The sequence below is a fragment of the Amborella trichopoda genome, chromosome 9 (genome assembly GCF_054954075.1).
Source record: "Amborella trichopoda isolate Santa Cruz 75 chromosome 9, AtrichopodaSantaCruz75HAP2 v2.0, whole genome shotgun sequence".
NCBI classification, from domain to species: Eukaryota; Viridiplantae; Streptophyta; class Magnoliopsida; order Amborellales; family Amborellaceae; genus Amborella; species Amborella trichopoda.
The window spans coordinates 8,916,634-8,941,043 of record NC_142344.1 but is presented as its reverse complement, the minus strand read 5'-3'; the positions used below and the strand labels follow the sequence as shown (position 1 = coordinate 8,941,043).

Below are 24,410 nucleotides of genomic sequence, written 5' to 3'. Positions count from 1 at the left end.
TCCATTAAAAATGGATATGTTTCCGTAATCTTTCCATACAAGATACAAGATGAGATAAACTCAAATTCTATAAATTTCCCTTCTATTTATATATATTGGGATTTTGATTGATGAAAACAGTACATGCTAAATCAGGGAGAGGGGTGGGTGGGGTCAATTAAATTGGGGATATAATTTTACATTAGAGTATAAAATTCATAATTTTTTGGGTTGGATAAAAATTCATAATTCAGCAACAAACAATGAGAGAGAGATATCATACCAGATTTATGGGAACAGGAACATTAGATTTATTCTTTTTTCTTGGGGTAAGTAACATCAGATTTATTCTGAACTAGAAAATATGACAATTCATAATTCAGCAACTTGAAGAGAGAGGGGTGAGGGGAGAGAGAGAGAGAGATCACACCAGATCTGAAAGAAACAGTAAGATCGGAGAGATTGATTATTAGATACTAGTACATCCAGTTTTCTACTGTTTGCTGGAGAAATCCTAGCCGTCAGATGTCAACAATGGAAAGCTTGGGCACCGTCAAAGAGACATCCGAAACGTCATCCGACATCGGACGGCTAGGGAGGTCCACGAGAGCTAGCATTATATAGCTATTGTGTATGCTGTACAGTACACAGACAAGCCATCCACGGTTCCTTCTCAAAACCGACCGTCGAAATCAAATGGCCGGCGCAACAAATCCAAATCCAAATCCAAACCAGAAACTCTCTACACTAAAGTCTATAAAGAATTCGAAATTATTCAGAATTTTCAACTTCCAAACAAACCTTTCCCTTTACAACAACGCCATTAACAAGTGGAATATCTTTTTCAATGGGGGGCAAACGTAAACCCAATCCAATATTAATTTCCCCTTTCTTTCGATCAAAACAATTTAACCACACGCGAAACCTCTCTCTCTCTCTCTCTAACATTCTCTCTCTTCAATCTTTTGTACGCAGTGTAAGGGGCAGTGGCGGCTCCACCGTTCTTCGTTTCCAAAGATTGACTTCCTTTCTGGGAACCACCGCCGCTCCACCGGCCACCACAATGGGACAAGAAAACGCCACCAAAGGCTCCTCCCGTTCTCGCTCTACCTCCCAACCACTTTCTCTCTCTTCATCCGAGTAATACTCTCTCTCTCCTCCTCCACACTCTTTGTCTCCTCCTCCCTCGTCCACCATCGCCGCCCTCCAGTCAAAGTTGGCCAAACCCGGTGCTTCTCTCCTGCTCGAAAATCTCATCATCTGACCCAGATGAGGCGGAAATGGCTCTGAAGCAGGCGGCGCCGCCTCGATCTTTCGACCACCTTTCTTTCGCTGAAAAATCTTGGACAGCTCTATCCCCTTCTTCTTCGGCTCCTTCATCTCTGGTTGATTCTTCTCGGATTGCTTCTTCTCGGATCGCTTCTTCTCGGATCGCTTCTTCTTGTGCTTGATTTGGCCCATGCATGAGACTTTTGGTGAGGTTGGCTCAAAACGGTGGCTATTGTTGGTGTCGATTTTACGACGAGCTTCTGCTGGAATCATGGAGACTATGGGACCTGAAAATCCTTTTCCGGTATTTGATCTGAGCTTTGAGGAGCTATCCAGGCGTTTTTCGTGGCCTGGACTACAGGGGACTTGCTTGGGTAGGAAGGCGAAGAGGCCACCTCTACGCCCTTTGAAGGCTTTCTCCATGCTTCTTTGTCTCTCTCCCCCTCTTTCTCTCTCTTGGTTTTATCTATCTAGCAAGGGATTTTGTGGGATTTCTTTCTTTAATCTTGCGCCGAAGGCTGAGTTGCAGATTGAAGAAGGGCTCTCTCTCTCTCTAACACACAAGAAACTTTATGGGTTTTCGTATCCCACTTGCTCTCTCTCTAAAACCAGGAATTTTCATGGGTTTCAAGGACTTCTCTCTAGATTGGTGCTCCTCTCTAGATTGGTGCTCTTAGATTCAAGTATTTGGTTTCTCTCTCTAGGAATGGGATTAGATTCAAGTATTTGGTTTCTCTTTCTAGGACCTGGTTTTTTATATAGGATCAGTATTGGGACGCTTTCGTTGTTGTTTTCTTTTTCTAGGAGTTATCTTCCCTTTAGTATTTGGTTTCTCTCTCTAGGACCTGGTTCTTATATAGGATCAGTATGGGGACGCCTCCGTTGTTTTCTCTCTCTAGGAGTTATCTTTTAATATTGGGTTTCTCTCTCTAGGACCTGGTTCTTACATAGGATTAGTATTGATATGCTTACGTTGTTATTTTCTCTCTCTAAAGAGTTATCTTTTTTGGATAGTTTAAACGTGAGACAATGTGCTAGGTGAGATTGCCAGGTCAAAGTGCGACCGGCCACCGGCCTTTAATATTGGCCTGTTCAATTGAAAACTTGAGCAATATAATATGATGTAAAATGAGAGAGTGTTGTGTAGTCCAATGACTACGTTTATTTGGTACTCTTCGGATCTTGTGACTTGCGGTTTGTGATTGATTGGAAGAGGGCCGACGAATGTTGACAGGAGTTTAGCTAATTCCAAGTTCCAACCACCACTTGTGCAACGAGATAACCACCACTTAGTGCAACAAGATGAGTTAGTTTGGACTATTGAAAATCTAACCACGATTACTTCTCATTTTATAGTAATCTCCAGTTTTCAAGATGGTGAAATTTGAGGGGTTTTTCTTATTTTCTTTGTTTGAGAATCTTTTGTTAGACAAGTATAGAAAATTTCGTCATCGAGTTTGGTTTTATTTATTTATTTAACTATTTCAGATCAACTACACAAATCCTGATATGCTGTTTTGTTTTATTAAGGGTCATACCTTCTGTAAGATTATAAGTCTCACATCGTTTTTTCTTACTTTCAACTATGTCCTTTTAGGGTTACCCTTATTCTTTTTTAGCCTTCTACCTAAACCAACTTGTACCTCCTAACATATGTTGTCTTTCTAATTATTTCGGCTAAGCTATACGAATCGTGGTATATTATTTAGCTCTATCAAGACTATTTAAACCAACTCACACCTCTTAACATGTGTTGTTTTTCCAACTATTTCGAATCAGCTACACGAATCCTGATATGTCTTTCTGTTCTATCAATGTCATACTTTCAGTGAGACCATAAATTTCATATATTTTTACTACTTCCAACCATGCCTTTTTTGGCCTATCCTTACTTTTTTTTTAGTCCAACTTGTACCTCCTAATATGTATTGTGCTAGGTCGACGCAACACATGACCAGCTCACCTAAGCCTATTTTCTCTATCTGATCACCTATTAAAGCCATACCAACTACAAAATCTATCCCTTGTTATCTTGTCTCTTATCCATCTGAACATCTTCATTTTAATTACACTCATCCTATGGGTATATTGTTTATTGACCGTTGACCGTCCAATATTCTGCCCCATAAAGCAAAATTGATCTACAAATGTACAAATGATTTATCGTTAAAAATAAAATTCATACAAAGTTTTAGTTACATTTGTTAAAAAAGGAAAAAAAAAATGAAAGTATACAAAAATACCATTTACTTTTAGTACAAAGAGCTCACAATCACTATTTTCCGTTGGATATCATATCGGGTGGTTGCAAGTAAATGGTCTCACAATATACAATATAAAAATAAATAAAATCATATGAATTTTGACTATTTCTATTTTTCAAATTTTCATGCATGATTGACCAGTTTTCTACTTTCTCCCTTTTTTCGGATAATTTTTGTAATAATAGAGGCATTTTGTTATTTGTTCAAACCTTTTTGGATTTGAGTTTCAAAATGAAGAAATCTAACCCATGAATTTTGAATTTTTTTTTTCTTTCGCTTCTAGGTTTTTAAAAGAAAATTTATCAAAATACAGGTCACTTTTCAACTATTTAACATTTTACCTTTTTTCTATTGTTCCAACTCAATATCATGTCATTTTGATATTAAACTAAAACATATAGGTAAAAATATTAAATAGTTAATATCTTATGTGTATTTTGATACATTTATTCTTTTTTAAATTTGAATGTCTCTGATTTTAAACAATTAAATCATTATGCAAACATTTCTGTCTTTTGCCTTCAATTTCACTGAATTAGAAATCCAGCCAATGCAAATGGCCCCATTCAGCCTATCCTAATCGTATACCATAGTTCTTCCACACTCTTATTTTTACCTTTATTTAGACTTTAGAGTTTAGAGTGCATGAGTTCTGAATCTACATTACCGATTAAGATATATTTTATTCAAATTTTAGAGTATAGAATATAATGATAAAACATGATTCGTGCAGCCGACCTCAACGAGTTAAGATAAATGATTTTGCCTTTTTCTTTTCATTCTTTTTCACTATACAAGAAATGAGGTCCTCATATCTACATTCTTTTTTAACCATGTCTTCTCTCTCATCTCCTTCTTCCATGGGGTTGTTACCATATATAAAAAAAAGGTTCACTTAAAAAGATTGCCGTCTCTCTTGAGAAGCTGAGCCCTAACAGAGGGGATATATTAACGAGTAGATACCGGTGAATCAGGATTCCTCTTGTTTCTTATTTAAAGTTAGGTAATCATCATTCTTGCATTTTAGGTGGTTGTTTCGAGCTTTTATTAAGCTTGTTTTAAATGACCCCAACAAAAAATTACAAGGGTGAGAGAGTTCCGCGAAATGACGAGAGGAATTACTTCACATCTGAGAGTCACAGTATAGGCGATCAGAATGGTGGGTGCGACAACATGACTTTTAAAGTTTCATTACTAATAATGTTGATTTTAGTATATATAAAAAAAAGCATCTCTAGATACATGAAACTTACCATATATGTATTTTGCGTATTATGGTATAACATTGTGGTATAAGCTAATTTGAGCGTTTTAAAACTTGGAATTGGGTTTTTGATGGCCACCCAGATCGACCAGACTGGAGATTTGGATCGGCTAGATAATGATCTGGATAAGTCAAACCTGTGGAAAATTGGTTAGTAAATAATAATAATAACATTAAGGGGATACGGGAGTGTGGGAGGCACCTAGATCATCTGCGTATCGGATCCGATCTGGATCGTTGGTTCCCGATAACTAACGCTGGTTTTAAAATTCAGCCCTGACTATTTACTCCAAAGATTTCTATGATGGACTCTCTTAACAGATCTTATATAGAGAGAGAAAACCAAAACTTAATTAGTGAACGCATGACGATTTGCAACGCTACATCCTAAGCCCAAGTCCTACCTCTCAGCAGACTCACCAAGAGAGAGAGAGAGAGGACTGTTGCTTTAACTTGGTCTTTGCTCCACATGCGTAGAGAGAGAGAGAGAGAGAGAGGCCGGCGGTTTAATTGGGCAGGCGAGTAGCATATGGGCATTGGCACGATCCAAGACTACTTCATTGCTTTCGAGGGTTGGGATTTATTGTTATTGTGGAAAAAGGTGTTCTTGAGGCCAATTATTTATGATTATTCAAGGGAAGGCCACAACGTATGCATTAAAGAAATCGTACCTAACCTCATTTCCGCGTTAAAGGAGGACAGGATACAACGGACTGGGTGGGTGTCCAATTCAGTGAACAAAAAAAATTGTTCAGCAAAATATTACAAGAGTAATTTTGGGGGATCTGAAAATGACAGGCCCATTATTTTGTTTGTGGTGACAAGGCTGTATTATTTCCAAATATGAGCTATAACGTATACCTTGACCTTCTTCCATCTTAAATCCGGCTCTTCTTAGGTTAAATTTTTAATGCGTGAAGTATGCATAAGGTGTCTACCTTCTCTTATTGAAGTCTATTATTGAAGTAACTTATGCCTCAAAACTTACTATGTCGAGAATGGGCTTTCCGTCCCACAAAGTCTTCCAATGATATGAAAATATGGTGTTATCCCCAATTATGAAATTTAAAAGTCTATAAATGATCGAGCATATCTATTAACACTTGAAAATGTCTTGCAATGATATTGAAAATATGTTTGTTATTCCCAATTATGAAATTTAAAGGTCCATAAATGATCGAGCATATCTATTAACACTTGAAAATGGACGGTCGAGATAATGTGTTAGAACAGCCCCCCCTTTTATTTATTTATTTATTTCTACGAATCTTGAGGTCGAGATGATCGATTTGAGGGTTTTCCAGCATATAAACAACTTTCACCAGGGGGTTTCTTATGTGCACCTTACTCTTATAGTATAAGGTTGAGACTTTATATAAACTTTTTTCATTTTTAATATACATTGAAGTAGTGTTGGAAAACATGTTGCTTCAAACTTGGCAGGGTTTTAAAAAACATTGATCTGGATCCTAATCACTTGATCTGCCCCACCTTTTATTCTTTATTAAAAAAAATTTAAAAAAATTTTATTCTTTATTAGTCAATTCAGTCAATGAGATCGTTGATATGGACCGCTGAGCTTTGATTCTGACCAGTATTTAAGACGGACGATCTATCCAAGTGATCTATGTTTTCCAAACACTGAGACTAGGAGTTCTTGCCCCGAGTGAACTTGTTGGCATGTGGTCTAAGTCTATGTCCGATTGGAGTTGCCCCGATTCCAAATTTTAGTAGGGAAAAGTATACAATAGGATCATTTATTATTGGTACAATACGATCGCAATTACTTTCAATTTTTTAATGTAAAATCAGGGGTAGTTAGGAGTGTGTTATTGATCAGACTTAAAGTCATAATTTTTTTTTTAAACTTTGTAGCTCAACTCATACCGTTAAATTTCACATATGACGGCAAATAATAAGTATAACCTCCTATACCAAAACTAAATATTCATATAACATACATATGTCACTTATTCAAATAGAGGCCAATGCACCATTACAATATTCAATGCTATAGGTAAAAGAGGTGATCCAGCACCAAGGCCCTGTGTGTAAGACAGTAGTTAGTTCTGAATAATGAGGGGACAAAAGGACAAAAAGCTTAAGAGAGAGAGAACCATTTTTTTAGATCCCAGAGACAGATAGAGATCTGGGATATGGATAAGGTATAGACAAGAGCGATGACAAAATTTGTGTCTCATGGCCTAAATCTCTAAGGGAAGCAAAGGGGTATGGAGGTGAAATTATAAATGTGCAGCCACTCTCGAGTATGGAAGAGAAATTATACATGTACAGCCTTGACTGACAAGCCTTTCAATTCCTTTTCAGGTTTTAGAACTGTATAAACCTCAAACAATAAAAAGTAAGGCTCTCTTTTAAAACTTGTTATGATGCTTTGGAAATCTATTTTCATCGCTGATTATGATTTTAAGCTTAAAAAATAGTGCAAATTGATTAGTTCTATAAGTACTTGGATAATTTTAAAAATAGACGGCCCATATAATGTGTTACAATATGTCCTCTATTTAGGATTTGAATTTTTTTCATATTCACATATCTCGAGATCGAGATAATTAATTTTTTTGGCATGTAAACAACCATATCTAGAGGTTTTTTGGCATGTAAACAACCATTTCTAGTGGGTTTTTAGGTATATCTTTGCTCTAGCTGGCTTTTCATGGATTTTGGAGCTTTTTAACATAATATCATAATTAGATATACTTTTCAAGACTATATATTAGGAAATGTATATAATGAGCCCATTTACTTTTGATACAAGGAGGTCACAATTATTATTGATAGTTGGATTTGAAATTGGGTGGTTGAAAATGTTTTTCATTATTTGAATACAAAACCTAAAATAAAATTTCTTGAATGTTGCACTTTTTTCTCTTAAATTTCACGTCAAGTGGCCAAGTGAATTTGACTTCTTTGTACCAAAACCAAGTGAATTTGACTTCTTTGTACCAAAACCTTGGTTTCGTAATATACAATCCCATGTATTTAAATCACAAGATTCCTGGATCGATTTTGTGTTGGGGTACCCCTTCTGGGATCCCATTAGCTATTGCACCTTTGTATGGGGTGCATAATATACAATGACTTGCTAGGCATGTCATTGAAGTTCTATTTAAGCCCAAAGTAAGGGCCAGGGTTTCTTTAGTGTTCCTCTTTTCCTTTTCAAAAAAGATCGAGTTGAAGAGACTTGTAACCCGAGAGAGAATTTGTCTCTTGGAAGATACTTTAATTCCAATTTTTTAGTAGATTGATTATTATTTTTCGTATGGATATATCTGAAAAGGTGAACCACATAAATCTCGTGTGTATTTTTTTATCTATTAATATTTATTTATTTATATACTTTTCCACTCATACTCACACACAAAACTGTTTGGTGTCTTGTCCTATAAAAGTAAAGGTTATGTTGTGCATATTCGTATATATTGTGAGAAGGCTCGAATAGGTGAGCCCAACTATGAGGTTCTCCACACATGATTATTTGCGAGGGGCATTAATCACATTGGCCCTCTTTTATAAATCACTATTTTTTTTTTATTATTATTAGTTTTCTCATTCTCATCCATCTTTAGCTAGTCATCTCTTCCGCCACCATTCCCCCTTAGGTTTTTTGACCAGCCTCTTGGCGATGCAGCTTTTGTCATTCCTCTGAATCTTGCCCATGATTCCTTAAAAAAAAAAATTTAAAATTTCATATAAAATCCTGTTGATTATACTTGTCAAAAAAAAAAAAAAACTGTTTATTCTGTTAATATTTCTTCGTGATTGATTATTATGATGATGAGAGTAGCGTATACCACCTGACAAATAGTCAATCCCTTTCTTCAAATGGGGTTTGTCAATCTTGTTGAGAAGGTGTTTGAAAAGGTGATATTTTCTCGGATGGGTAATGAGTTTTGAGAATATGGTTTCTGGGATTTTTTCTAGGAAAATGTTGTCAAGTGATTAAGATATAGAGAAGACATTGTGTTTTTTGGCTGTATCATCCATTGCTTGAGACATATAAAAGAAGGACACGGTTAGCATGCGGGGCAAGCCCACACATGTGGAAAGACGGGTCCCTTAATAAATCTATTTTTGAGATAGATTTTTGAACTTAATTTTTAAGGATATCTAATCTCTAAGATAAAGATTACAAATAAAAAAAAAAAAAAAATTTAAAATTAAAAATAATAATTTTAGTAAGAAAACATTTGGACCATTAGTTTTAATTGTTTTTAAATGAAACACATATTTGCATCCATCTTTCAGATGGCTGCTTTATACTTCTCGACCACATATGTAGAATCCGGCCCGCATGAACCAATTTTCATAAAAAAATCAGTGTAAGACATTAACATATGGTTGAATACCAATGAAGACTGGTTGTTTACCGTAGTTTTAAGTTTGGTTTTGGAAAAAGCAAAAAAGAGCAACACGAGAGAGAAAGAAGAAGAAGATCAAAGAGTAGAGGGTTAAAGTGGGGCAATTGAATCCATTGATCCGGTCAGGGTTTTTAAAAACCGAACCGGGAGGACAAGGAACCCATTGCTCCTAGTCGAACCGGTTGATTCAGATCGGTTAGGCCCTACCGAGCTTGAAAATGATTTTGAAAAACAACAAGAACTTTTAAAATCAAACTAAGTCGATTTGTGAAAAGAGTTGGTGAACATATTTTGATTGAAAAAAAGTTGTGAATATCGAGAGTCTGGTTCCTATTTGCGTACCACACTATCATTTTGCAATTTAAAATACAATGAATCTCTAAGAAAATTAGAACTAAAAAAAGTAAGAACAATTGAATCTAAACCCTACCCAACAAACATGCAAGAATAAAAAAATCTAAGCCCTGCCTATAAACTTTATTTTTTAACAATAAATCTTATAAAATATTTTGGATTTCTCAAAATTATTTAGGAAAACCCCAAAATGAAGACAAAAAATTGAAATACACATACAGATTCGTTCATGGGTGTGAACCGTTAAAAATCCTATATATAAACTTCTTTTTTTTTATTTTCTTGAAATTTCAAATGAAAACCCTAATATATATATGGGAAAGTTTATATAGAGCTTAGGCTCTAAACAATCAAATTAGAGCGTACGTCAAAACTTTCACTAGAAGAGGTTGTTTTGATGCCCAGATATTATCAAATTGATCATCTTCACATCCAGATGCATGAACATGAGAAGAAAATGGATTTCAAGTTTCATAAATAGTGCATTTTATAACGCATTTTTGGACTGTCAATTTTTAATATTTTCAAGTTTTCATAAATCTTCTCGATCTACACTTTTTTTGAAGCCTTAAATTTTACAACTAAAGATGAAAATATAATTTAAGCCTATCACAAAACTTTCCAGCATTAAAAACATATTTCTTGACACTATTTAAAGGTCGGCTCTAATTTGATCGTTTAGAACCTCGGCTCTATACAAACCGCATCATATATATATATATTATCTAATGCCTAAGTAAGACGACCAATAAATTTATTCAAAACATAACTTTTGAGAAAAATAAAAAATAGAGAAATGAAAAATAAAGAAAAACATAAATGCATAAAATAAAAACCAAACATTTTGCTTCATTTAATAGGACCTTACAATGTGTAGGCAAGGAAGGGTTCAAGAGGTGAAGTTGGGGCAAGAAGAAGATTTAAGTTCATACAAGGCCTGTACTTGTTTTATTTTGCCACCACGGGAGGAGGATGAAAAGTCATAAAGTTATGCATGCCATTCAGGCTTCTCGTGTAACCGGTGGAACATGTACCCCGTGTAGTCTAGGAGTGGCGACGGGTAGGGTTTGGGTCTGGCTTGGATCTGAAAAATAATATGGGACCCGGACCCAATAAAATAGTGTGGGACTTAGATTCGGACCCAACTAGACCTGATCAGATCCGAACTCAGACTGAGATTCGGGTTCAAGATTTGGACCCGAGCTTGACCCAACAGGTCTATTTTTTTGACCCATACCTAGATTGAGATTGGGTCTTCCCCTCGAGTCTCAGATCAGGTCCGAGTCCATTGCCACCTTAGTACCCAACCTCTATCTTGATATAGGGTTGAGATCCAACGTTGTGGATCTAAAGTTGGTGAAGGCCCAACCCTAATTAGAAGGGGCCGCCACTCTATCAGATCATTTCGTGTTTTGAAATAGTTAAGGTCACACATTCAACAGAGTGAGAGAGAGATAAAATATATGGAAGGGGGTGAATACAATGCGGTATTTTAACAAATATGTTGGTACTTGTATGTGGCCATACAATCCGCACGAGATCCGAGATATTCAATCTCCCTTAAAATAGGACTTGTGGATATTCAAAATCTCGGATCTTGGTTCTTGGATACCAAGATGTTGGGGAGACTGAATATCTCCGATATTAGTGTAGGACACCGTCGTATGTGGACAAGAAGATTTATTTTGAAAAATATTTTAAAGAATTTCTAAATTTCATAACATTAGCTGCTTTTGTCTTTAATTTTCATGTTACTCGTATTTCCTAAAAAGAATCGAAATAAAAATTTCTTAATTTCCCCTATTCAGATTTTAGAGTTGAAAACCCTGAAAAAGTAGAGGCATTTCAGTAATTTAACCCACCCTGAACAAATATGAAAGTTTTCATGCCGGTAATAATTTTGTAAGATGTTTTACCTACTTCCCTCATTCCATACTACTAACTTTTTTGTTTTTATGCAAAATCAATATTTTTACTATTAAAAATAAAAATAACAAATTTTATCATTCCCAAAAAAAAGAAATAAATTTGCCCCCTCTCTTTCCATTTAAGCTAGCTTCTTCGAGAAAGATGCAGAAATAGAAGGAAAATAAAAGTCTAAAAAATTTTAAGTTGAAATCCATTAAGAATTCTGAGTTTTTCAATAGACATAAAAAACTTAGATTTTTTTTTTACTGGAACTGATATAATTAGTGTTTAGTGACTTTGACATATCCATACAATAACTGCCAATTATACTTTCATCTTGTGCCCTCTTTACCTATCCATTTTTTCACACCATTTTTCCCAGAAAAATTCGAAATATTCATGATAAGTTGACTCACCTAATTTTTGGCTCATCCGAATTTTTGACTAAATTTTTTGTCTCCATCTTTTTCGGACAAAACCGATCCATACCGGGATTTCAAAATACAAATGCAATGCATTGTTATTCCGACTTTCTCCATCTTTTTCGAATAAAACCGATCTTTACCGTTACAAAACCAAATTATAACTTATGTAACGCACTTTCCATCTTGTATCCCATACTAAACCAACTGTCACGACAAAAGAGCCAATATGTGCGAGAGAAATATACCTAATCTACCTCAAAATAAAATCTGACAGTTTTCTATAAAACTTAACAAATACAAAAGAAACGGGAATTTCTGAAATAATTCCTCCATATCCAAACGTACTCTTTAATGGCCTGTTTGATAAGTGGAAGTTTCTGAAAGTGGGAGTTAAATGTCCCACTTTCATGTTTGATATTACTATGTAGTAGCTGTAAAGTGGAATGGTGACCTTCCATACAGTTTTTTAGTGTTAAAATGGATTCATTTTTGGTAGACATCTATTCTATAAAAAGTGATGGAATAAGAGCATTTTTATGGAATAACAGTCTTCCATAATTTGTAGGAGAGTCCTTCTATTCTCAAAAACTCTATGGGTCAAACACATGTTTAGAAACCTGAAAATCTATTATATGAAAATAGATTACATACAAATATTACATTTTTATTTGGGTACACTTTATTAATAAAAAAATAGACAGAGATTACTTGATATTTCCTGATTTTTTTGTGAGAAAGTCCCTTACATTCTCAAAAACTCTATAGGTCAAACACACCTAAGGCGTATTTCGAAAGCTAAAAATCTATTATATAAAAATAGATTATATAAAAATATGACATTTTCATTGTTTAGATACACTTCATTAGTAAAGAAATAGAAAGAGATTACTTGAGATTTCTCAAAAAATCAAAAAATCTATTAGAGTGAAAAATCTATATACTCATTTAACGGGTAATCTCAGAAATCTTTCGGGTGGAAGGTGAAAATTAACGGGTAATCAGTCAAATTTGTCAGGAAGGTGAAAAATCTATTACCCATTTAACAGCTCATCGAGTGAAAAATCTATTACCCATTTAACAGCTCATCGAAAAAATCTTTCCTACGTCTCTTTTTACCCAAAAGATATTCACCTCCTAAACCAAAAAAATTCTTCAAATTCTTCAACGAGTAGTTGAAATGGGTAGTTAAAAAGCGCTAGCCTGTCTTAAGCAACCAATAGCTCATTTTTCAAACATAATCTCATGTATATTTAAATTTCAAAAATCAGGAGCCCCATCTTCTGCCAACAAAGTTGTAGTTATTGTTTATTTATCTTCTGATGGTTTATTTATCTTCTGCAAACAAACGGTAGCTATTGTTTATTTATAGATATCCAATATTTAGTTTTTTTTGTTCTCTTTTAAGATGAGTTTGTTTATTTTTTGGGATTTATTTATTTATTTTTTTTGCTGTTATTGTTTGCTGTTAAATTTGAAATACTTGAGTTCACTCACAGAGAATCATCAAATCAGTGTGTTTGAATTATTTTTTTCTTTCAAAACTTTTTAAAATTAATTTATCTCTTCAATCTCCTCTAATGCCCCAACATAAGTTCTCCTCTAATCCATCTCATTTAGTCATGAAGCCTTCTAGGTTAGTAGCGAAATTTGTTTAAACTTTTTTTTTTTCTTTTGAATTTGCAGATGGAAGTTTTCTGGAGAGAGATGATCGAAAGACTTTAGCACAAGAAAAAAATATGATGGCTTATCATAATAAAAGTATGTTATTCCAAAGTGTTAACATCTTGAAAACATGTGATTCCAAGTCAAGATACAAAGGCATACAAAAGGTGTGGCAAATTCTTATGCCTGATACAATTATAAAGTTTAAGATACATACTAACAGGGATAAAGTTTAAGCTACATGCTAATAGAAATTGTACGCTCAACCGTGTATTGGGTATAAAGCCAAAAAAGAAAAAAAAAAAAATGTTGGCAATGCATTTTCCGTATTTGTTCTCGACATAGCCAAACAGTAACAATGTATTTTCCATGTTGCATCTAAATACCACCCAAACAGTGACAATCCATTAATATATTTCACAGACAATATATTTTCAGGTATCCAAACGGCTTCTCATACTCCTTTAGCGAGAGTGTGCACACCAAAATCTTGCACAATGACATCATTGAATTTTGATGAGAAGAATGGATGGGTAAAATTTCATGTAATATAAACTTGTAGAAAAAAAAGTAAATTCAAATACGAAATGAGGTAGCGACTATCCCAGATTCAATCTGGGCCGTTAGACGCAGATGTAGCCATGAGGTAGTAAGTTTAGTTTAAAAAGGCTATCTTTTGAAATAGAGAATTACATTTATTTATTTATTTATCTTGTAATTTTAAAGCTTTACTCCTTTATACTTAAAGAAAACATTTTAACTCTTTGAAAAAAAAAAAAAATCCAAGTTCATACATTATATACTTTTTTTAGTTTTGGAAGGAGACTGCATGTTTCCGGTAGTAAATAATTTGCAAAAAAGGGCGTGGTTTGTATAGAGCTTGGACTCTAAACAATCAAATTAGAGCCTACCTTTAGATAGTGTCAAGAAATATGGTTTCAACAATGGAAATCTTTGCGATAGCCTTAAAATATATTTTCATTTTTATTTATAGATTTTAAAGCTTTAAAAAGGGTATAGATCGACAGATCTATAAAATCTTGAAAATTGACGATCAAAAAATTCATTACAAAAAATCAATTTTGTTCTTATGTCCTTGCATCTTGATGTTGAGATGATCAATTTGAGGATTTTTGAACATCAAAACAATCTCGTTTAGTTAAAATTTTGAGGTAAGCTCGAATATGATTGTTTAGAGCCTCGGCTCTATATAAACTTTTCCCTTTGAAAAAGGCAATATATTATAACAAATGGTCCAAACCTAATGGAAAACGTGACGTTATTTTGGTTAGATATTGATGGAAATTTACTTTTGTTTTGAGTATATGTCAAGCTGCTTTTATGTAAGGACAAGTGAAAGCTGTAGTAAGGTAGTTGTATATCGACTTATATGATGTGGTAATTGTTAATGCAAATATCACACTTTCAACCAATCGGTTTCTGATGGCTTTGGAAAACAAAAACGATAGATATTCCTCCCAAGTTTTAGAAAATATTTTTTCATTGATGAATATCTTCTCTCCTAGGGAAGCTCCTTCCCTTTGAGGGATAAGTTCCTCTCTTTTAGGGATAGGTTCATGACTCTATGGTCTGAGCGGCAGGGAATTACAACGTGATATATTAACATCTTGAGTTCTATTTTTATCATGGGCAGAATATTATTTTCTTACATAACTATCTTAAAAAGATAAGTTCTTCTCCCTCTCTCGAACATATGCATCTCTCTTTGGGAAAACAAGTTCTAGCAGTATTTGCCAAAAATTCAATTCGAGTATAATCACAATCCATTCAAATTTGAAAATCAAGCCCTGTCAAATTGCACATGGCAAATTTGGAAAAGTAGTTTATGCGTGGGCAACTTATGCCCAAGCCACTAACCCCAAGTGGCCCATACCTAATTTTATATTATATAGTTATTGTATATAATGTAAACTTATTAAATTCCTTGGTTGCATTTTAAGAGCGAGATTCTTTCTCAACAATTTTTCTTTATGCAGCAGGGCTTGCTACGAACTCACTACTTTTGCCATACCCTGTTATTGTGGTATATGTTGGGGAGGGTGATGACTACATCGTCAAGTAGTATATGTTGGAGTGGGTGATGACTACATCGTCAAGAAGTATGTGTTGGAGTAAAAAGTATATGTTGGTGTGGGTGATGACTACATCGTCAAGTGTGAAATTCGCTGCCGAGTTGTTAGTGACCAGTCTGGTGATGTCAAAGAGGAGCTAATTCGCTGCAGAGTTGTTAGTGATCAGTATGGTGATGTCAAAGAGGAGCTTGGGGAGGCAAGGGCCAGGTAATCACATGCTATCGTAGATGACCAATGTCTTCTGGATACATTCTATCATAGAAGAGTGGGTCTTCTGGATAGATCAAGGGGAAGAGGGACAGAGGAGATGGCCAATATCTTCTGGATAGATCAAGGGAGGAGGGGGAAGAGGGTGGGCTTAATGGGAACAAGTATATGGGCTTAATGGGAATATACTTGGCTGGTAACAAGTATATGGGCTCAATGGGAACCAGTATAGTTGCGCTGGTAGGGATGGATCAACGAAAAGAGGGTGAGCTTAATGGGAACAAGTACAGTTGCGCTGGTTGGAAGCAGGCTTGGGAACGAGTGGAGAAGTTTGATGACATCGAGAGCACTGAATATGCTACTCTTAGTTATATTGATTTCGGCGATGATATACGTAAGTTGAGGATTTCATCGATTATCTATGTTCACTCTTAGTTATATTGATTTCAGCGACGATCTATGTTCGGAAGTTGAGGATTTCGGTGATTATCTATGTTCGAGTTGAGGGGAGCTTGTATTGTATATCCGGTTAATATAGAAGGTGTATGTTGTAATCAGTAATTATGGGAATAGTACAATTATTTTTTTCATTTCCTAATAGAAATGTTCTACTCCCTTTTGTTTTCTTGAAGAACATGAAATTTTTTTTTAGGGAGAATGTGAAAGGCCCTTACTGTTCTTCTAAAGTTTTAACGATAATGTGGAAGTTGTTCTTGCTTTGGATAAATCAAATATCCAAAATACAGATAAAGTGGAAGTTATTTTTGCTTTGGATAACTCAACTATCCAAAATCCAGATCAACTTGGTGAACTTATGGCAAGTTTTTTGAAGCATATGGTCAATGCCGTGAAAGAGTAGGGGATGATCTTTGAAGTATCCAAATTGGGGATTATAAAGGAGACACATCCAATCTGATGAATGATGATCTACTATTTTGGAACTTTTTTGAGTGAAAATGGTGATCATGTTAGTACTTGTTAGGGTGCTGGATATTTCTTAGTCTCTCTTTTTGGGGTCTGGAGGAGAAGGTGAAAGTTGCCTCTCTTTTTTGTGTTTGGAGATGGTGAGAGGGGCCGGAGAAGAAGAAAATTTAATGAAAGATTCCTGAAAACTACTCCAAAACTTGTTGCCTTATATTCCTATCTGAAAATCACGCCAAACGTCTTGTCTCATATCTTCTACACCTCATATGGACCGAATTCTATTTCTTAGACAACACGAACACCTCTCTTCCTTAGAAACTGTAACTCTAGAGAATCTGAAAGACTCTAGAGAATCTGAAAGTGGATGTTAGATTATTTAATGCGAAAAATATTTCATGCTACTAAGGGAGCATACAGTATTTACTCCCAAGGGTTGAACCAAATTGTAGAGTTTCTCTCTAAAAATTGAAAAATAAAGATATTTTTTAAAAAAATATTTTAAGATAGTTTCTCTTTCTAAAATTTTAGGTAGTCTCTCTTTAAAATTGGATATAGTTTCCGTTTCTGAAATTTTAGTTTTCTTTTCACTCTAAAATTTTTAGATAATTTCACTCTTAAACTTTTGAGATAATTTTTCTCTTTAAAATTTTAAAGATAATTTCTCTCTTAAACTAAAATTTTGACATAGGTTCTCTCTAAAAATTTTCTAAGTATTTTCTCTATCTAAAATTTAAAATTTTGAGATAGTTTCTCTTTCTAAAATTTTTTAGATATTTTCTTTCTCTAAAAATTTTGAGGCGCTTAAAATTTAAAATTTGAGATAATTTCTCTATCTAAAATTTGATAAATTTTCTTTGGCTAAAATTTTAAAATACTTTCTCTTTCCCAAATTTACAATTTGAGACAATTTCTCTCTCTAAATTTTTTGAGATAGTTTGTCTTTCTTAAATTTTTCAAGTACTCTCTCTCTAAAACTTTAAATTTGAGGTAGTTTTTCTCTAAAATTTTTCAAATAGTTTCTCTCTAAGATTGAATATTTGAGATAATTTTTCTCTTAAAAAAATTTGAGATAGTTTCTCTCGTGAAATAATTGTCAAGTACTTCCTTTCTCTAATATTTAAAATAAGAAATAGTTTCTCTCTCTAAAATTTAAAATTTAAGATATTGTCTTTCTCTAAAATTTTTGTAATAGGTTCTACTCCTAAAAATGTTTAGGTACTTTCTCTCTCTAAAACTTAGAATTTGAGATTGTTCTCTCTTTAGACATTTTGAAATAGTTTCTCTATCTAAAACTTTTCAGGTACTTTCTCTGTCTAAAACTTAAAATTTGAAAAAGTTTCTCTCTTTAAGACTTAAAATTTAAGATAGTTTCTCTCTTTAAGATTTAAAATTTGATATAGTTTCTCTCTCTAAGCCTTAAAATTTGAGATACTTAATTTTCAGGTACTTTTCTCTCCATAAAACTTAAAATTTCAGATAGTTTCTCTCTCTAAGAATTTTAGGTACTTTTTCTTTATAGAACTTAGAATGAGATGGTTTCTCTCGCTTAAATTTTTAGATCGTTTATCTCCCTAAAACTTAACATTTCATATAGTTTTTGCCTCTAAAATTTTTGAGATGGTTTCTCTTTTTAAAAAATTTCAAAGCACTTTCTCACTAAAACTTTAAATTTGAGATAGTTTTTTTTTCTATAACTTTTTTAGGTACTTCTACCTCTAAACTTTGATATAGTTTTCTTTCTAATTTTTTTTGATATTTCTACTTTTTAAAACTTAAATTTAAAATAGTTTCTTTCTATAAAAAATTTGAGATTGTTTCTCTCCGTCTCAAAATTTTTTAGGTAGTTTCTCTCTAAAATTTCAAGATACTTTCTCTTCGTAAAATTTAGATAGTTTCTATTTCTAATTCTGTTTAGGCAGAATTAATAATTTGTGAGGGTAAAGGCAAATATACATTTTTCTTTTTTAGTTTGAAATGAGAAAAATAATTTCTGTGAAAAATACACTTATATCCCATATTTTTTATTGAATGATTGGTGATATAACACTACTACAATCAAACATAGTATCTAGTTGATTGGAAAAGAGACTAGTATGTTGCACGTGTAACTTGTTATCCAAATATCAAATATCTCTCCATCTAAGAAGACGCTCCTTTACTGTTGCTAGTGGTTTAGTGGCACCACGCATCATAAGAACGAAGACTCTGTAATGGCTTCATCTCTCTATCTAAGAAGACGCTCATAAGAACGAAGACTCTGTAATGGCTTCATCTCTCTATCTAAGAAGACGCTCCTTTAGTGTTGCTGGTGGTTTAGTGACACCACGCATCATAAGAACGAAGACTCTGTAATGGCTTCATCTAGATTGCAAGATATTGACAGTTAGAGAGGTGCAGCTAATACTTGTGCGATCAATAACACAAACTCCAAATTCTGATAAAAGCCTTCTTTTAAGTTTTATACTTCCCTTTTTTCTGTAAATATCTTTGCAAATCAAGGCTATTTTTTTTTTTTTTTTTTTATCTTTGTAAATTTGACCCTTTAGTGACATCTATCTAACCCCAAATTCTCACAAAACCCTCTTTCAAGTTTTGTACTGTAAATATCTTTACAAATCGAAGGCTTTTTTTATTTTTGTAAATTTGACCCCTTAGTGTCATATCTCTAGAAAAAAAAGGCTGAACTTAATGGTGTTGCTCCAATAAAAAACTTAAAACCACTATTTATTTTAAAGGAGATTTTAGGGGTTATGGTCTTTACTTTCAAGTGGGTTTCTTTGGGTTTCATGGTTCTGGTGATATTTTGGGTTTTTAGGTGGGAGTTTTTGCAGGATATTTTGAGGTGTTTAGCTTTTAGAGAGACAAAGTTATTAATGGGAGGGATATAGAAAAACCTTTTGGAATGACAAGATAATTTTGGAACGATAGAATACAAAATCTGTTTTTTTAGTATTTTCACTTGCTATCCAAACAGTCAAGCTGACTAATAAAAAAAGATGATTATATTTCTGAATTAAGGATAAAAAAACTTACAATTTTTTTCAAGGTTTCTTTATTTGACATCTAAACTGACCCTAAAACGTATTTATCATTGAAAAATATTTTTAATAAAACAAGGTCTTAAAGATCATTGAATTTATCCTCACAATTGAATAACGTTATGAAATAATTATGATTTTTTAAAAACCATGCAAGAAATAAATAATTCAAATATATTATTATGACAAACACGATTATAGGGAGACCAAAAAATTTTAAATGCTATTTTAAATAGTAAAATCAAGATTGATATAGGGAAATGAAAAAATGTGGGAGAAAGCTAAAGAAGATGGGATCAAAATTCATAATTTTAAAAAAATTACTCAAGTATCTCCCAAAAAAAAATTTAACTCTTATACATACTTCATTACATATTTTTGCTAAAAATATAATATTATAGTTACAAAAGCAATTTAATGTTCAAATAGTTGTAAAAATTTAAAATATAAGAATTATATTTAAAATACATATAAAAGAATCATTTAATATAAGAATCAAGAAGAAAAAATAACCATTTTTCTTTAGCATTCATGATCAATGCACCTTACCTAATAAGATAAAAGTAACTTATAAAATAAAATAAATACATTATTTTCCACTAGAGAGACCAAAAAAACATAATCCATTTGAAAAATAGCAAGAGAAGACTAAAAGAAAGAATAACATAAATAAATAAGTTATATGAAATTAAAATAAATAGTAATAAAATAATTCAATAAAATAATAATTATTGTTGTTGTTGTTATTATTATTATTATTATTATTATTATTATTATTATTATTAGTCTTTTCATATAAAATTTAACGCTTCAAAAATAGTGTAGATCGAGCAATCTAAAAAAAATTGAAAATATTGAAACTTGACGGTCCAAAAATGTGATACAAGATGCACTATTTCCAAAACTTGAAATCCATTTTTTTCTTATGTTCATGCTTCTTGGTATCGAGATAATCAATTTGAGGATATTTAGGCATCAAAACAACCTCTTCTAGTGAAATTGTTTTAGGTGGGCTCTAATTTGATTGTTTAGAACCTCGGCTCTATATAAAATTTTTTCTTTTTTTAATATGATTCAAGATATATAAAATTTGATTCTTTTTTTTTTTTCACATACTTTAATATCTTTTATTTTTTAATTATAAATTTTGAATTATTAAAACCTATTCATAAATGATATGTGGTAACTTTTCGTACTATTTTTCATTTGCATTGTCCCTCTTGATTCTTTTATTTAAAATAATGTTGAAAGTCTTTTAGTCACATGTAGTCTTTTTTTATGACAAATAATATATCTGAATTATTTCTTTCTTTCTTACTTTTTAAACAAATTTTATACTTCTTAACTTAATGCAATAGAAAAAACACGACTTATTGAAAGTGCACATCTCTCTCACATTCTAGGTCATTATTTTCTATGCGCAACAAAAATCCCCCAACCCAAAAAAAAACATACATATTTTTATTTATAAAATTTATCTGTTTCACTCAAGTTACTATTTTCCAAATCTATTTTTAATGGAAAACATGTGAGTTAAAGAAAGAAATACGGGTTAATCTCACCTCTCACCCCTCACCCCTTCTCTCCCTCATATACTATTTCCTGATCTCTTGCAATCCCTTTTCGTTAAATCTCTCTCCCCTCTCTTATTCTTAAAATTAAATATTGAGCAATATATATAAATTCTTATCACTCTTTTATTTATACTAAGATTAATGCTTCTTGAGTATACGTTAATAGGCTAATATATTAGATAGAGGTATTAATAGGGCCTAGTGTTTTAAACTAATATATGGGATATTAGCATTAATAAGACACTGCATAAAATTTTAAATTATTTTTATTTATATAATTTAAATTATTTATTTAAATCATATTTATTATTTTAATTGTATGTCAAATGGATCCATGTTAATTAATAATATATTAAAATTAATATTTACTATCATATTTATTATTAATTAGTAAAATATTCAATTGTGAAGATAAATGCATTAAATTCTCTCTCGAAGACCATGTTTTAATGAAATTTTTTCAATGTTAAATATATTTCATCTTTCAAATATCAATGTATTCTTTAAATTTAAAATATTAACTAATATAGTATAAAATAAAAAACACTTAAAATCGATATACCTCTTTAGTCTCTTTCAAGGTCCTAACATATTTTATCCTCCATTGTGATCCCTACGCTTTGTTCGTTGAACAAACTTATCTTCAACTTTTAGTTTTTGAATGATAGCATCACAAATTAGGTGGAAATTATATAGAGAAATGCTTGAAAAGTTTATAGAAAAAAACTTATCACAACAAAAAAGTATGTTATTCCAAAGGATGTCATATTAAAAGCATGTGATTCTAAATTAAGAATATTTTTTAGAAAATAGAATTTTGTTTTTTTATGTGTTTCTATTTTTTTTTTTGTTACTTCTTTATATGCCTCATACTTCTACAAAATATGTGCATTCGCTTGTCATGTATGAATTAAAACGGGCTTACAAAACATGTACATTAATTTGTCGTGTATGAATTAAAATGCTAGATTTATGTGGCTTTTACACCATGCTACTTGAAAGTGCGGAAAATATAATCTATATGGCTAACTCATTTTGCAACAAAAAGACGAGCATTTCAACATTTCCGAAACAAATCATCATACTAGCAAGCAAAAAAACAAAAACAGAAAAGTGAGAGAAATGTACACTATTTACAGCAACCCATTTAAATATTAATTATTTTAAAAAAAACTCGTTTATAAATTAAAACAAAACCCTTGAGGTTAAACAACGCATTAGTTTTCGTGCAAAAGGAGAAGCATTTTCACACTTCTGAAACATATCATCAAATCAACAAAATGTAGAAATGTGCTTACTATTCTTCAATAAAAACATCAAGACACTAACAAAAAAAAAAACTATTTTCCTCAAGAAAAAAGACTTTGCCACAATACATTTTTGTGTGAATAGATGGAATAAATTTACAATTTTTTTCAAAATTTAAACCCCCCAAAAGAAATAAATAAAAATTTCAGAACCTGCATTTTCCAGCCCCAAAGAAACCATATAAATTACTGAAACACAATGCACTTCATAAAAAACGCTAGAAATCATATAATTCCCTTATTTTGAAGCCAAAAAAAAAAAAGCAAATATAAGAATCATAGAAACTGCATTTTTCGACGCCCAAAAAATCCAAAAAAAAAAACAATGTTCAGTTTACAGAGTGAGATTAGAGTGCAGAGCCATGGAGATAGTTCGGAAATTACCATCAAATAAAGTATATAAATTACTCAAACACAATACACTTAATAACAAATCCTACAAATTGCATAAAAATACCATCAAAGAAAGCCGATAAATTATTGAAGCACAATACACTTAAGAAAAAAATCCTAGAAATCATATACTCCCCATAGTTATAAGCAAAAAAAAAAAAAAAAGTAACCTCTATTTTACAACCCCACAAAAACCCCAAAAACACAAATGTTGAGTTTACATAGATTTAAAGAAATATGAGTGCATAGCCATGTTAAGAGTTCCAAAAATTCCATCGCTAAAACAATTTTTTTAAAAAAATATGTCTCATAGACTTGAAGGTTCTTTCTCGGGGGCTTTTTTCTCTGGTTTGTTTAGTAATATATAATCTCTTTACTATCTCTCTTCAGAGTTTCGAAAATTCCATCACTAAAAAAAAACCTCTTCCAGACTTGAAGGTTCTTTCTCAAGGGCCTTTGTTCTCTGGTTCCGCTCACTTCTCTTTACTTTTAGCTCTTATATTTTGTCTCTCCTATGGTTCCGCTCACTTCTCTTTACTCTTAGCTCTTATATTTTATCTCTCCTATGACAATAGTAATGTATAGTCTCTGTACTATCCCTCTAGAGAGTTCCAAAAATTCCATTACTAAAACAATTTCTTTTTCTTTTTCTTTTTTTAAAAATGCCTCTTGCAGACTTGAAGGTTGGACTTTGTTCTCAGGTTTTCCTCATGTCTCTTTACTCTTCGCTTTTGTATTCTCTCTCCTATGGCAATAGTTGAAATTATAGCATCTGCATATTCCAACCGCAAGAAAAAATCCTATAAATTATTGGTACACCATACATTTCATAAACAGCCTTATAAATCTCATAATCCCCACAGTTTTAAGCCAATAAAAGTAAAACATAAAACATCCAAAATTTCCATTACAAAAATAGGAAAAGAAATAAATAAATAATACATCGTGCATATTTGAAGGTTCTTTCTCAACGGCCTTTCCTCTCTGACTCTTATCACGTCTCTTTACTCTTGGCTCTTGTATTCTCATTTTTTTAGCAAAAAGAAAGCATATAAATTACTGATACACAATACGCCTCATAAAAACCCTAGAAATCATATAATCCCCGTATTTTTTAAGACGTAAAAAGGAAATATAACAATTATAGAACCTGGATTTTCCAGCTCAAAAAAACGCAAAAAACAAATGATGAGTTTATAGAGCCACGTAGAAAGTTCTGAAAATTCCAACATAAAAAATAATAATAATAATAACAAATACCTCTCATTGATTTGGAGGTTCATTCTCAATGACATTTGTGTTGGATTTGGTGTTATCCAAAATCACCAACATAAAAGGAAATCTCATATTTTGTTGGATTGATTATG

At 32.4% G+C, this 24,410-nt stretch overlaps 1 protein-coding gene and 2 long non-coding RNA genes across 3 annotated transcripts; 1 reads left to right on the top strand and 2 right to left on the bottom strand.

The window, feature by feature from the left end:
• Window positions 1-760: 760 nt before the first annotated feature.
• Window positions 761-1,805, bottom strand: LOC18424187 (uncharacterized protein At1g76070). The gene has a single exon (XM_006828779.4). It carries the CDS (start codon window positions 1,669-1,671, stop codon window positions 937-939), a length of 735 nt encoding a protein of 244 aa, XP_006828842.1. The 5' UTR covers window positions 1,672-1,805; the 3' UTR covers window positions 761-936.
• An 11,924-nt stretch (window positions 1,806-13,729) lies between these two features.
• On the top strand, window positions 13,730-16,919 carry LOC148780352 (uncharacterized). Its single transcript, XR_016040094.1, has 2 exons — window positions 13,730-14,153; window positions 15,505-16,919. It is a non-coding gene; the product is annotated as an uncharacterized LOC148780352 (long non-coding RNA).
• A 1,689-nt stretch (window positions 16,920-18,608) lies between these two features.
• LOC148780351 (uncharacterized) lies at window positions 18,609-22,006 on the bottom strand. Its single transcript, XR_016041328.1, has 2 exons — window positions 21,906-22,006; window positions 18,609-19,092 (listed from the first exon to the last, which is right to left on the bottom strand). It is a non-coding gene; the product is annotated as an uncharacterized LOC148780351 (long non-coding RNA).
• Between the last annotated feature and the right edge of the window lie 2,404 nt (window positions 22,007-24,410).

Bases quoted from the DNA above. Each gene is read 5' to 3' on its own strand.
- LOC18424187 (XM_006828779.4), bottom strand. From the start codon at position 1,671: ATGGAGAAAGCCTTCAAAGGGCGTAGAGGTGGCCTCTTCGCCTTCCTA.